The 12,398-nt window shown below is 60.8% G+C and overlaps 1 protein-coding gene across 1 annotated transcript; it reads right to left on the bottom strand.

Annotated features, from left to right (window-relative positions):
- Nucleotides 1-105: 105 nt before the first annotated feature.
- Nucleotides 106-8,775, bottom strand: PTOV1 (PTOV1 extended AT-hook containing adaptor protein). Its single transcript, XM_049620790.1, has 13 exons — nucleotides 8,568-8,775; nucleotides 5,855-5,992; nucleotides 5,656-5,738; nucleotides 5,515-5,572; nucleotides 5,301-5,409; nucleotides 3,588-3,742; nucleotides 3,024-3,110; nucleotides 2,843-2,916; nucleotides 2,709-2,766; nucleotides 2,296-2,400; nucleotides 671-868; nucleotides 514-583; nucleotides 106-238 (listed from the first exon to the last, which is right to left on the bottom strand). Exons 1-12 carry the CDS (start codon nucleotides 8,736-8,738, stop codon nucleotides 572-574), a joined length of 1,248 nt encoding a protein of 415 aa, XP_049476747.1. The 5' UTR covers nucleotides 8,739-8,775; the 3' UTR covers nucleotides 106-238; nucleotides 514-571.
- Nucleotides 8,776-12,398: the final 3,623 nt, after the last annotated feature.

Consider the following 12,398-nt stretch of genomic DNA (forward strand, 5'->3'; position numbering starts at 1 on the left):
CCCACAGCAGGGGGTGGGCTGGGCCATCAGCTCTCTGGGAGCCAATGCCACCCAGTCTGAGGACCCCCGGCCAAGGCTTCTGGACACGGAGCGCGGTGGCCAACGGGCTTTTAAAAGACTTTATTGGGGAAACGTACAGGGGTGGAGACCATCCTTGGAGACAGCTCACGACGCGGTCCTCCAGCCCATCTCGCTGGGCGGCTGCCATCCCAGGGGCCCCTGCTCAGAAGCATCTGACCTGGGGGCAGGAGCAGAAGGGGAGGGGCTGGACGGGGCCTCCCAGCTCCTCAGGGAGGGGCCCTGGCTCAAAGGGGCGAGCCCTCTCCCCGCCCGCCCGGGGCTCCATCACCTCCTGGGAGAGAGGGTTGCAGTTTCCCAGGAGGCCTGGGGCTACTGGAAGCTTCCCCGAGAGGCACTCTCGGCTCCGGTCTCAAGACCAGAGTCACATGACTGCTCCCCAAGCCCCAGACACCGCAGAGGGTCCCTCGTGCACTCGGGCCGGGTGCCACTCACCGGTTTTGGCGGGGGCCTCGTCTGTGACTCCTGGAGGGGCCCGGCCTGGGGGTGGCCGCTACCCCCCCATCTGCGGGGGAGGAAGGCAGGGGGGCTGCGTCAGTGGCAGGGACTTGGGAAGTGGGGGGAGGGGTGAGGGAGGGGGTCCCGGCCTCACCCCCCGCTGCTGCTGCTCCTGCTCCAGGTTCCGCTGCAGGACCTGCTGCTGGTTGGCGATGACGCGCCGGATGCCGTTGACGAAGTTGCTCTGGTCGTGGGGGATGAGGCCGATGAAGATCTTCTTCTCCGAGGAGTAGAGGAGCATGAGCACGCGCACCTCGCACGACGCCTTGTAGGAGAAGTGCACGCAGCCGGCCTGGCGGGCGGGGGCGGGGGTCACCGTCTGGCCCCGGTGCCGATGCGCCTCCCCACGGCCACTGGAGCACGAGCGCGCGGGCCGGCGCCCCTCGGAGCCGCGGCACGCTGCGTCCTGACCGCCGTCCCCCCGGCCCTGGTGTCGCTACCGCTTGGGGACAAGGACACACAAGCCCGCAACGGCCTGGGGGCCGACGGGCTCTGCACCGAGGCACCGGGACTTGGCTCCGACGTGCTCCAAGGAGACCACGGCGCCCACGACAGGCAGGGCGATGGTGGGCTGGTGAGTACGCGGACTGCCCCCGAGGCGCCAGGTGGCCGTGGCCGGGACTCGCAGAGGCCCCCTCGGGCCCCAGGAAGCCCAGCACTAAGTCCCCCACACGCAGGCCCCGGAGCAGCTCAAGTGCCAACCACGAACCCCCAGTGAACTGTCAACAACACTGTTCCCTCAAACCAGGGACGCGGCCGAACGGACAGCCACCTCGGGAGAAGCGGTCCCGCTCTGCCTCCCTGGACCCTGCTCTCCGGTCACCACCCCCGGCTTATAGGTGGGCAAACTGAGGCTGAGTTCAAGGACTCCCCAGGCCCCCCAAACCACAAGGGGCCGTGCCTTCCTGTGCGCCACCCCGGGGAGACGGCGGCGGCAGGTGTCCAGGGGGGAGCCCCTCCAGAGCTCCTACCTGAGCCCCGGCCCCGCCGAGGGAGCGCGGGACGCTGGGCAGGGCCGGCCAGGTGCATGCGCGGCCTTTACAGGGTCCCCCGCGGGAGCGCTGTGCTCTCAAACTTTTGTGACACAAGAAATACACAGCCCTCCCTCCAAACGCGCTTGCGCTGCTGTGACGGAATCAGATAGTTGGGGACGCATGCCGGCCTGTGACCGCAAACGTCCACAAAACGTGGCGACGGCTGCGCTTTCACAAGCACCGAGACAACCCACCTCCCCTCGCAGACAAACGGAGGTCAAGACCCGCTGGAGGATAAGCCGGCACCTTGAGAGCTCGGGCCGGGAGCAGACAGACCTCGCTGCCTGGCAGGGCTCTTCCGGAGCCCCGGATTGTCCATGAGAAAACCCGGTCCCCGTGGAGGAGGGACCTGGGAGCACCGGGTCAGCATTCAGTGGTTCCAGCCCCTCGAGACTCTGAGTCGACCCTGGAGGCCGGTACCACACCGGGTGCGAGTCCCATTCTGAGCCTCAGTTTCCCCATCTATAAAACATGTCCGGGACAGCACAGACCCGGGGAGTCCCGTGGACCGGGAGCCGACCGGCTGTCACCACTCTCTCCCCAGCTGGCTTTGGGGAAACAGCCACCGGCCGTCATCCGCCTTCTAGTTTTCAAACACAGAGCGGACCCGGCCCCGTCGGCCCGGGGGGCCTTTCGGGCCGGTCGCGCCCCACCCACTCGCCCGGCCCGCACACGCTGCACTCACGAAGCCGTTGTCCATGATCCGGCACAGGCTCTTGAGCGTCTCCAGGTCCTTGGTGAAGTGAAACTGTACCAGGCGCGAGTTCCGGAACAGCGGCACCAGTGTGGTCTGCGGGCAGGCCGGACGGCGCCGTGAGACAGGGCGCCCAGAACGGTCCGCAGCCACGCCGCCCGGCCTCGCCCCCATCCCCCGTGCCGGCTCTGCAGGCCTCGCCCCTGCTTCTGACCTCCTCCGGGTCCACACCCGCCTATCTTCACTTGCCGGACAAGCTGGCCACAGGGCCCTGGCGCGTGCCGTCCCTCCGTCTAGGATGATCTCCAGCCGGCAACTCCAGCGCCCCCTTCTCGGGGAAGTGCCCCGGCCACCCCATGGTCTGCTGTCTGTCACACAGGCCGAGTGCCTCCCATCACACTCACCAGCAGCTGCTGCGGGATGAGCTGCATGTACAGCTTCCTTGGCCACTGCTCGGTCCTCCTGCGGGGCAAGGGGACGGGGGTCAGGAAGCTGGGTCTTGGCAAGACGCTGCCTCCGCCCCCAGCCCGGCACTCACAGGATCTCCCCTTGGTTCACGTAGACGTGCGACGGCAGCCACCTCTTGGACCGACTGTTGGGCTCAGGCCTGGGCTTTTGGGGAGGGGGAGAGGAAGAGGGGAGACATCAGGAGGGGGGAGGCACCCCAGTCAGCGAAGACACGCTGGTCTTCAGGTCGCCCCGGTCCCCCCAGGACTCACCTCTTGCCACTCCATGACCCCGCTCCACGCCAGGAACTTGTTGTTGACGATCTGAACTGGGCCCGCGACCCCGCCGGGACCCACCGCCTGTGGGAACAGACGAGTGGGGCCGATGCCTGGGAGTGCCCCAGGGATGCTTCTGGGGAACCTCAGAGCTGTCCTGAAGACCCTGGCCCCCGTCTCCAGACAGTCTGGCCACAGCCCCAGAGCTGGCCCTGCCCCTCAGCTGCTCACAGACCTCCCATGGCTCCCCAGTGCCCCAGAACAAGTCTCAGATGCTCAACCTGGGGTATAAAGCTCACAGGGTCTGCCCCTAAGACCCAGACAGCCCTATAATTTGTTGCACAAACAGGAACACTACTCATAAAATAACTGGCAAGGGGTGAACGAGGACAATCACCCTCTAGAGCCTTCCAGCCGCATAGCAGCCCTCCCCATAAGCCTGCCGCCCACCTCCAGGCCCTGCTGTGTGTAGGAGGCCCTCCTGTGAAGAACCGCCCTCCACAACCCCCCCCCCGACCCCCAAGCCACCCCCAAGGGCTGGCCTGGGCTCCACCAGCACACCTGTTTGCGCGTGGTAATGACCTGCCGGATGGCGTTGACAAAGCCGCTCTGGTCGTAGGGGATGAGGCCCATGAAGATCTTCTTCTTGGACGAGTACAGGAGCATGAGCACACGTACCTCGCAGGGGGAGATGTGAGGAAACAGCATGCACCCCGCCGGGGGGGGGGGGGGGCGGGCAGGAAGTCAGAGACCCCTCCAAGCTAACCAGAGACTGTCCTGTCTCGGGGACAGGTCACTGGACAGAAGTCCTCAAAGTCACCCCGTGGCCTTCCGTGACGAGTGAGAGGCCACAGCACAAGGCAAGAGCATGTGAATGTGCACTTGGGGGTCTCCCTCAGCTGGTCAATCTGTGGTGAGGGCCTGGGACCCACCGCTGAGGCAGGAGGATCCTGAGAGGGTGGCACCTCCCCCCCCTCCGCCGCGTCGCCCCCTCTCGATGCCGCTTTGTCCCCAGAGTAGGGCCTGCCTCGGCCGAGCCGCCTCCAGGGAGGCACTGGGCGCAGCCCCAGCTCTACTCCCTCCTAAGTGCGTGACCCAGTGCGAATCACTTCATGTTCCGGACCTCAGTTTTCCCATCTGTAAGACGGCTTAATGACAGTCCCATGGTCGCCGCCACATAAACATCTTTACGCGAGACGCCAATGCCTCCCTGGCATGACGTCGGAAAGGAGTGTCACAGGCCTCTCTACCTGGGCTGTCGGGACAAAGAGGCGGCTACCTCGGGGAATACCCCTGACTTGTCCTGTCACCCAGGGGCCACCTGCTCAGGAAACCTGTCCCCTGCCTTCCCGGACCGAGGCGCGGCCCGTCCTCCCAGAGCTACCAGTAGGACCAGGAGTGTGACCGGCCAGGTAGCACAGGGAGCGTGCTGGCGCACTTCTCCCCTGTGGCCCTCGGGCCCATCGGCCAGGCAGACGGCAGGCCCTCAGCAAATGGCGCTGAGATCAGGGCCGGCCCATCAGGCAAGAGACCGCGCCAATCACGACCCCCGGTCTGTCCGGGCCCCAAGGGAACGGGGATCTACCTGGACACTGGGGGTCATGGCCCGCCCACACAGTAGGCGGAAGGAGGCGCTTGGTCCCAAAGGGGACCCCAGAGCCGAGTCCTGTGGTGTCCCGAGCAGACGACCCGCTCTCCTCTCTCGCCACCCACCCCCCGCGAGCACCTGTCCCCTTCCACAACCAGACCCCTGTGGGGTGGGGGTGTTCACCGCTGAGATCAGGGCCCGGATGAGACGCTGGGGCCCAGACCGGAGGGGCTGCAGAGACCACGCCAGACTCACTCCCTGACGGCCCCGTGTCACGGTCACTCACCAGCCCACGCTGACCAGGTGTCGACCACACGTGCAGGCCGCCTCCTCAAACACCACACAAGTTCACTCCCGCTAACCCCCCCGAGGGGTCCCACCACCAGCCCCGTTTGCCGGATGAGGGAGCGGCCCCAGCACGGAGTATCCCCCCGGCCCGGCTCACCCTCCCTGCACCCCCACGGCCACCTTCAGTTGGGTCCCTGCCGCGTGCCGTGTCCCCAACAGGCTCCCGGGTCCCAGGAGGGCCAGCTGGGGCCCTCCACTCACTCGCATCCCCGGCGCCACCGCCCACGTCCTCTGTGCTCTGCCTTCCCTGACACCCGCGTGTTCAGACACGGACCAAGACTCCTTCGGAGGGAGACCTTGGGCCCCCGGCCCCCCGCCCGAGGGTCCCGCTCTACTCACGAAGCCGTTGCCCATGACGCGGCACAGCCCCTTGAGGGAGTCGCAGTCTCTGTTGGTGAAGTGGAACTGCGCCAGCTGGGAGTTGCGGAACAGGGGGCCCAGGGTGGTCTGTGGGCGGCCAGGGGACAGCTGGGTCACTGCCAGGGGCGGGGTCACTGCCAGGGGCGGGGTCCCTGGGAAAACGGGCCTGGGGAGGCCAGAGGTGGGTCTTACCAGCAGCTGCTGCGGGATGAGCTGCATGATGAGCTTCTGCGGCCACTGGTCGGTCTCCCTGCGGTGGGGGAAGGGGGGGAGGATGGCGAGTCAGGGGAGCCCCGGCCACCCACCTACCCCCGCCCCCTGCCCGCCACTCACAGGTTCTCGCCCTGGTTCACGTAGGCCTGGCAGGGCAGGGCCCGCTTCAGCTTCGCCGTGGAGTCCGAGTAGGGTCTGCGCTTCTGGGGGCGGGGTGGGGGGGGTCACCGGGCACAACCCGGGTGCGCGGGCCCACCCCACACACAGGGCCAGTCCCCCGCCCCCACCCCCGGGCTCACGAGGGGTCCCTGCGGCTCACCTCCTGCCACTCGAGGACGCCGCTCCAGGCCAGCAGCTTGTTGCTGAGCCGGTGCTCGCCCACAGCCAGGCCCCCGAGGGCGAGCCCAGGCGAGGAGGGCCCGATGGGACCCAGGGCCCCAAAGACCCGAGCGCCTTGCTGCGGCAGAGGGGAGGGGGGAAGCCGAGGCTGAAGGACCCGCAGGGGCAGCCTGTCCACCACACGCAACCCAGGGTTCAGACCTAAACCCCCTGCTCAGAAACTCCCGGGGCCACGTCCAAACCACTCGTCCCAGGAGTCAAAGACCCCAAGTGGCTGACCTACATATCCTTTCCCTGCCACTAGGAGCCCCTCCTCCCCGGCCACTTGTCACTTCAACACTGGTCTGCTCCCTGCTCCAGCTGTGCCCTTGGCCCGGAATACCATCCCTCCCCCTTCAGGAGATGCCACTCACTCACCCTCCTGGCCCGATCAGTTCTTGGTCCCTCTGTCCTGACCCAACTCAGAAGCCAGCGGTCCGAGGGTCCAGGCCTCCATGAAGCCCCCACAATGCACACACCAGTCTACACTGCAGCTGGCTGCCTGGCACATGGGTTTGCCCCAACCCACCCACGCTGAAAACTCTTCCAAAGCCCCCCATGGCCCTCAAGAGAAAGTCTGGACTCTCTCCTCTAGATCCTGCCAACCTTTCCGAGGTGGTCACAGGCCCTCCTTCCCTCCCTTGCAGACCCGGGGGGGGGGGGGGGGCGGGGGGTGGAGAAGGGAAACCAAAGCACAGAGAACAGAACCATCCAGGGAGGCAGAGAAACTTTTGGAAGAGGGAGCGTAACAACATCAAGAGGGGTTTCAGACACGACATCTTGAGAGTGGTTGCAGAACACCCAGAGAACGTTCCAGCAACAAAGCCAAGGAAAGCTACACGTTCTACTCTTCACAGGGCACTCTCCCAGCTATCCTTTTTTTTTTTTCCTAAACCAAAGACATCTCAAAGCAAACAAGGGAAAGGCTTTGGAACAGGCTGGCAGCAAGTACCCCCTACAAATCTCACCAGTAAATGCCTCCGGGCAGCAGAAAAAATTACTAACGGGCGTTGTTCTTTTTCATCTTATATTAGAGGGCACTTTCTGCATTTCCTATAAAGCACACAGATGTTTTCTGTCCCAGAAAGACAGGAAAACTCGAATTTTCCAGGAGCTTAAAAAAGCAAACAAAAAAACCTGAGCAAGCACGTCCTCCACCTGGACAGGTGATTCTGGAATATGGGCAATGGTAGCGGATCAGGAAGAAAACCAAAGAGAATCTTGGCGTAAGAACATGTTGGTGCGTGTTCAGGCACGGGCTGGGTCTGAGATGCAGGACGGGGGGTTGAAGTCCCGGGTTTGGAGGTGCCACAGGTGGGGCAGAGAACATCGGAGAATATGTGCTTAAAGCCCACAGCTGAAGAGCCTTCGGAGGGCCAGATGAATGCACTTTAGGATCCGGTCAGTGTAAACTGGGAGAGCACGTGTTTGAAGTCTGCTTTGTCTGTGAGGGCCAGCTGACCACGTTAGGCTTAAAACACGTTCTGGTCTAGAATGTAAAGACCGAGGATTCCTAGCTAAAAACTCAGGTCTACCTGCAACAACAGGGTAGGTACGTCCAAGTGCACGACCACAATTAAGGACGAGAGTTAAGTGCGGTCCTAAAGGAAATCTCATATCGGAGCAAATGTGTGCGTTTGACGTGTGAACTGTTTCCTGCACAGGGAAGCCTATTTTGTACTTGGTAGGAGAATGAAAGCCTTAGGGTACACAGTTTCAGGACCGGGAAGCGCTTTTGAACTAGATGCAGATGCTGAACGCATCCCCGTAAGACAGTGGAGCTGAGGGGTAGGTTTAAGTTTTGGGAGACGTTCAGAGTCTTCCTGTCTAGGTTTAAGATCCGAAAAAACCTGTTTTAAGGCCTGTGTGGAGCTGCCACAGCTCCATGCCACGCACAACGTCGGCGCAGGGTATGAAAGAAGCGAACTCGAGAGCCAGCCTAGGGTAAAAGGCACATCTGGGCAAGCGTGAAACGCCACGACGTGCAGGTTTACTAACATTCCAGGTGCGCCTGAAGATTTTTGAAAAGTATGCGCTTATTTTAGGTCTGGGGAAGCGTGTGCAGTTAACGTCCCGACAAAGCCAGATGTTTACGTTTGGGCTTGTTGCACTCTGTAAGGGCATCCCACATCTGGGCGACCGTGCAAATCCTGGGCGCACACGCCACGGGCGCCGTGGAGACGCGCGCGGGCCCGGGAAGGAACACCCCCAGGTGCAACACCTGGGCGCGCGAGTGCAACACGCGGGCCCCCCTCGCCGCGGCCCCGCGGCCCCCTCCCCCATTTCCAGATTTCCTGCGCGGAGAGAGACCAACTTTCCAATTGGAAAAACAAGCATGCACGCCTGCCGTCGGCCCGCCCGCCCCCCACCCCGCGTTTAAATCGGGACGCGGAGTCAGCAGTAATTTGAGCCCTCCCCGCCCCCGTACCCCACCCCCGCCACCCCAGCCTCAACGCGCAACAAAGGGGAGAGCACGGCGCGTACCACCCGGGGGGGGGGGTTTCCACGGGGGAACCCGGCCCCAGCCGGGACCACCCTTCGGGTCATCCTGAGACCCCACAGAAGAGGGGGCCGCGGACAAAGACCCGAGCCCGGGGGAGGGGCTGGCGGGGGCGGGGCCGTGGAAGGCTCTGGAAAAAAGGCGGGGGGCTCACCATGGGAGGGGCCGAGCGGGCCCGGATCCGCGGTGGCTGCGGGCCCCGGGGGCTGGCCGGCCAGGAGCGCGAGCGGGCGGCGCGCACCGTGAGGGGCCGTGGGGGGCGGCCGCGACCCCCGAGGGGGCCCCCGGCGCCGGAGCGGTGCGGAGCGCGGCGCGGACGGACCATGGCGGGCGCGAGCCGAGCGGGCTGGGGGCTCCACCGACTGAGGGGCGCGGGCGCGCGGCTTCGGGGGAGACGGGCTGGGCTGAACCAAGCGCGGGGGACGCGCCGCCGGAGAGGGGTCGCCGCGGCCAAACCACTGCGGCGAGCGGGGGAGCGCGGCGCGTACCAACAGCGTCCGCGAGGGGGCGTGGCCGGGCTGTACCAAAATGGGGCTGGGGGAGCCTCAGGAAGCGGAGAGGGTGTGTGGGGCGGGGAACGCGGCCATTGGAAGATGCTCTGGGCCTCTCGCGCTTGAGGGGGAGGAACTGGGAAGACGTGCGAGCAACAACTTCAGGGGGGTGTGGCGGGAGAGGCCATACCGAAGGGTGGACGGGGGGTGATAAACGAAGACGACGATACTAAGTCGGCTTCGGGCTGGGAGACAGGATACCAAGAGACCCTACCCTTAGTCGCGGAGCCGGGAGACTACACCAAGAGACCTTAGGAAGAACAGGAATAAGGGAATAGTGGGCCTTGTGGCGAAGGAGCCTACCTAGAAGTTTGGGGATACGGATCGTACCTTGCACCAGGAGGGGACTTAATGTTTGAAGGCAGTGACGTGGCTAGGTGGGCCGGAGACCACAAATCCCAGCGTCCCCCGCGCGGCCTGGGCGGGGCCAGCGACCCCAGAGACGCCCGCCAGTCCCCGCTGCGTGCCCATTGGTCCCGGTGCCCTAAGACTCTGCCTACCGCCCCAGGTACCTTCTCGGGCTTCTTGCCACCCGGGCCGTTCATTGATTCACTCTACACTCAGCTATTACAGGACTGCGTATTCACTTACTAGGAGTTGTGTAACATTTTCTGCTTAAATTTGTCTGTTTCTTAAATGTTAGTAATAGGTAACCGTCAAGTGGCTATGAGGATTAAATGAGCTAATATAAGATCACTACTCAGCCTAGTAACCACTTAAATGTTAAATCTTTTTTAAAAAAAAAATTGTGATGAACACCAGTGAATAAAATAAAAACTTAAAGAAAAATCGTTATTGGGACGCCTGGGTGGCTCAGTCGGTTAAGCGCCCGACTTAAGCGCAGGTCGTGATCCCACAGTCCATGAGTTCGAGCCCCGCGTCGGGCTCTGTGCTGACAGCTCGGAGCCTGGAGCCTGCTTTGGATTCTGTGTCTCCCCCTCTCTCTCTGGCCCTCCCCTGATCATGCTCTGTCTCTGTCTCAAAAATAAATACATTAAAAAAAAATTTTTTTTTAAAGAAAAATCGTTATTAGTACTACTATTTCCAGTCTGCGCGAGCAGTGCGTATACTGTGATGACCAAAACAGACAGGGTCCCTCACAGAGCCCGCAGTCCACTGGAGCAAACAAAATAATCGCAGTTTGTGATAAGTGTGACAAATAGAGCAAATGCACAGGACGACAGCATGGTGACCACGAGAAGTCAGGGGACCGACCTTTAGGTAGCCTGCAATTCTATATGGGCCGGAAGAGCCCTAAAACGAGGGAACAGCAAGGCACAAGTCCTGAGGGCAGAAGGAAAGTAAGGGAAGCCGGCACAGTTGGAGCCGACTGAGGGTGGAGGGCTGTGGAAATGGGGAGGTGCCGGGATCCCCAAGCAGGGACCTGCAGCCTTGCTATGGAACTTGAATTTTAATCTCACTCTGCTGGGGATCCACCAGAAGGTTTTCAACAAGGGAGTGACACAGACTCCCTTATTTTTAGACAAATCACTCCTGCAATACTCGGAAATGACATTTCTACAAGTCTACCGGAACGGGACCCACAGTGGCCTCTGAGGAGAGAAGGCAGCACGCAGAGGGAATGGGGCCACAGCGACGGAAAGGAGATTCAGCTGCCTCTCTTAGACTATCTGGAATTCTTACATTATGCAGATGTTGCCTACTGAGAAATAATTTTTGAAATACTTACATCTTTTTGGAAGGATTCCTCTGGCTGCTGTGTTGAAAATAAAACGGTAGGGGTGCCTGGATGGCTCAGTGCGTTAAGCATTCGATTTCAGCTCAGGTCATGATCTCACGGTTCATGAGTTTGAGTTCTGTCAGTGCAGAGCCTGCTTCAGATCCTCTGTCTCCCTTTCTCTCTGCCCCTCCCCTGCTGTCTCTCAAAAAATAAACATTAAAAAGAGAGGAAGAAAATAAACCGGTAGGAGAGGAGTGGAAGCAGAAGGGCAGAGAAGACGGTGCCGATAATCCGGACAAGAGGCATAGATGGGATGGATGGCAGGCAGCATGGCCACAGTGGAGGTGGTCGCTTCCACAACTTGTTTCAAGCCAGAGCCCAAAGGGTTTGGGCAGAGAGTGAGTGAAAGAGGCGTGAAGGACGATGCCATGGTTTTTGGCCTGTACCGAGATGCCACTTAGCGAAAGGGAGCAGACTATGGGCCAGGTGGTTTGTGATGCGTGTTAACTTTGAGACGTTGACTAAGTGATGTAGATAGGGGAGTCTGGAGATACAACTTTGAGAATCTTCAGTGTCTGAGTCAATGAGACACTGAGATCACCAAGGGCATGTGTATAGACAGAGACCGGGACGCTCCCGACCTTTAGAGGTCAGAGTCCTGAGAGGCAAGCAGCAGATGGGACAGGAGTGGCCCGTGAAAGAGGAGAAAGGCTGGGTGTATTTCCCACCCTGTTTGCCCCGCCCACTCAGCTGCCCGCCCAAGGGGTTCCCAGGGCCGGCTCCAACCTGGCCCTGAGTTCCAAATCGGCCTTGGATTGTGACCAGATGGAGAACCGGTGCTCTCCGGACCGAGACCACAAGTTAGACAGCAACAGTTACCTCCAGAGCCCCAACAAGCATCCGTGTCTGGACAACCTGCTTCTGGCAGCAGGGAGACAGAACCACAGGGACAGAAGCCTCCTTAATCCCCCTCAATCCTAATTTCTCACCGTTCTTGTTGGTCCAAGCCTTCACAAACCCTTGTCTGGAAACCCCCTCCTCGGTGTCTCTCGCTTCGCTAACCCAAACACCCCAGCGGCTTCCCTTAGAATTAAACGCAAACTTCCTCCAGTGCCCTGCATGCTCGATGCTGGCTGCTCTATCCACACGGATTCCTCTGACGTCCCTCCTGCTCTCCAGCATCCTTCAGCGCCCACCAGGGCGCATGCGTGGGTGTGAATTCCCAGGATTGTATAAGTGGAGAGAAAATTGTGCCAGGATACACTCCGGCGGGAGCAAAATGGAAACATCCCCGAGCGTGACAAGAAAACGGAGGCAGAAATTGTGAGTTATACGACAGTACAGCTCTCCGAAACCACCTTGCTTACCCGGTGTGCCAGTTTAAAAGGCAACTGCCCACTTCATCTGTGAAATCTGCTGCCCAGGCTAGCGGGCTAATATGACTAAGCAATTCTGCTCCCATCTGTCAACACTTCCTGAACACTGTTACCGAACCTGTTTATGCCGGTTGCTCTTAAATTAATAACTTAATCCTATCAAACCAATGAAATGTTAAGGCAAGAGAGTTGTTTATATGGAAACCAGGTTGCCTGCATTAGAAGAAATAAAAATGAGTTGCTTAAAAAAAAGAAAAAAAAAAACCCAAAAATAAAGTGCTGGAAATGACAAATAACTTGGGCTTTGCAGATGTAGCTTATAAAAGAATATGATGTTTTTGACAGATGGGAAACTAATACTTAAAGAAAAGATCTTG

This window comes from Panthera uncia (genome assembly GCF_023721935.1).
Source record: "Panthera uncia isolate 11264 chromosome E2 unlocalized genomic scaffold, Puncia_PCG_1.0 HiC_scaffold_19, whole genome shotgun sequence".
NCBI lineage: Eukaryota > Metazoa > Chordata > Mammalia > Carnivora > Felidae > Panthera > Panthera uncia.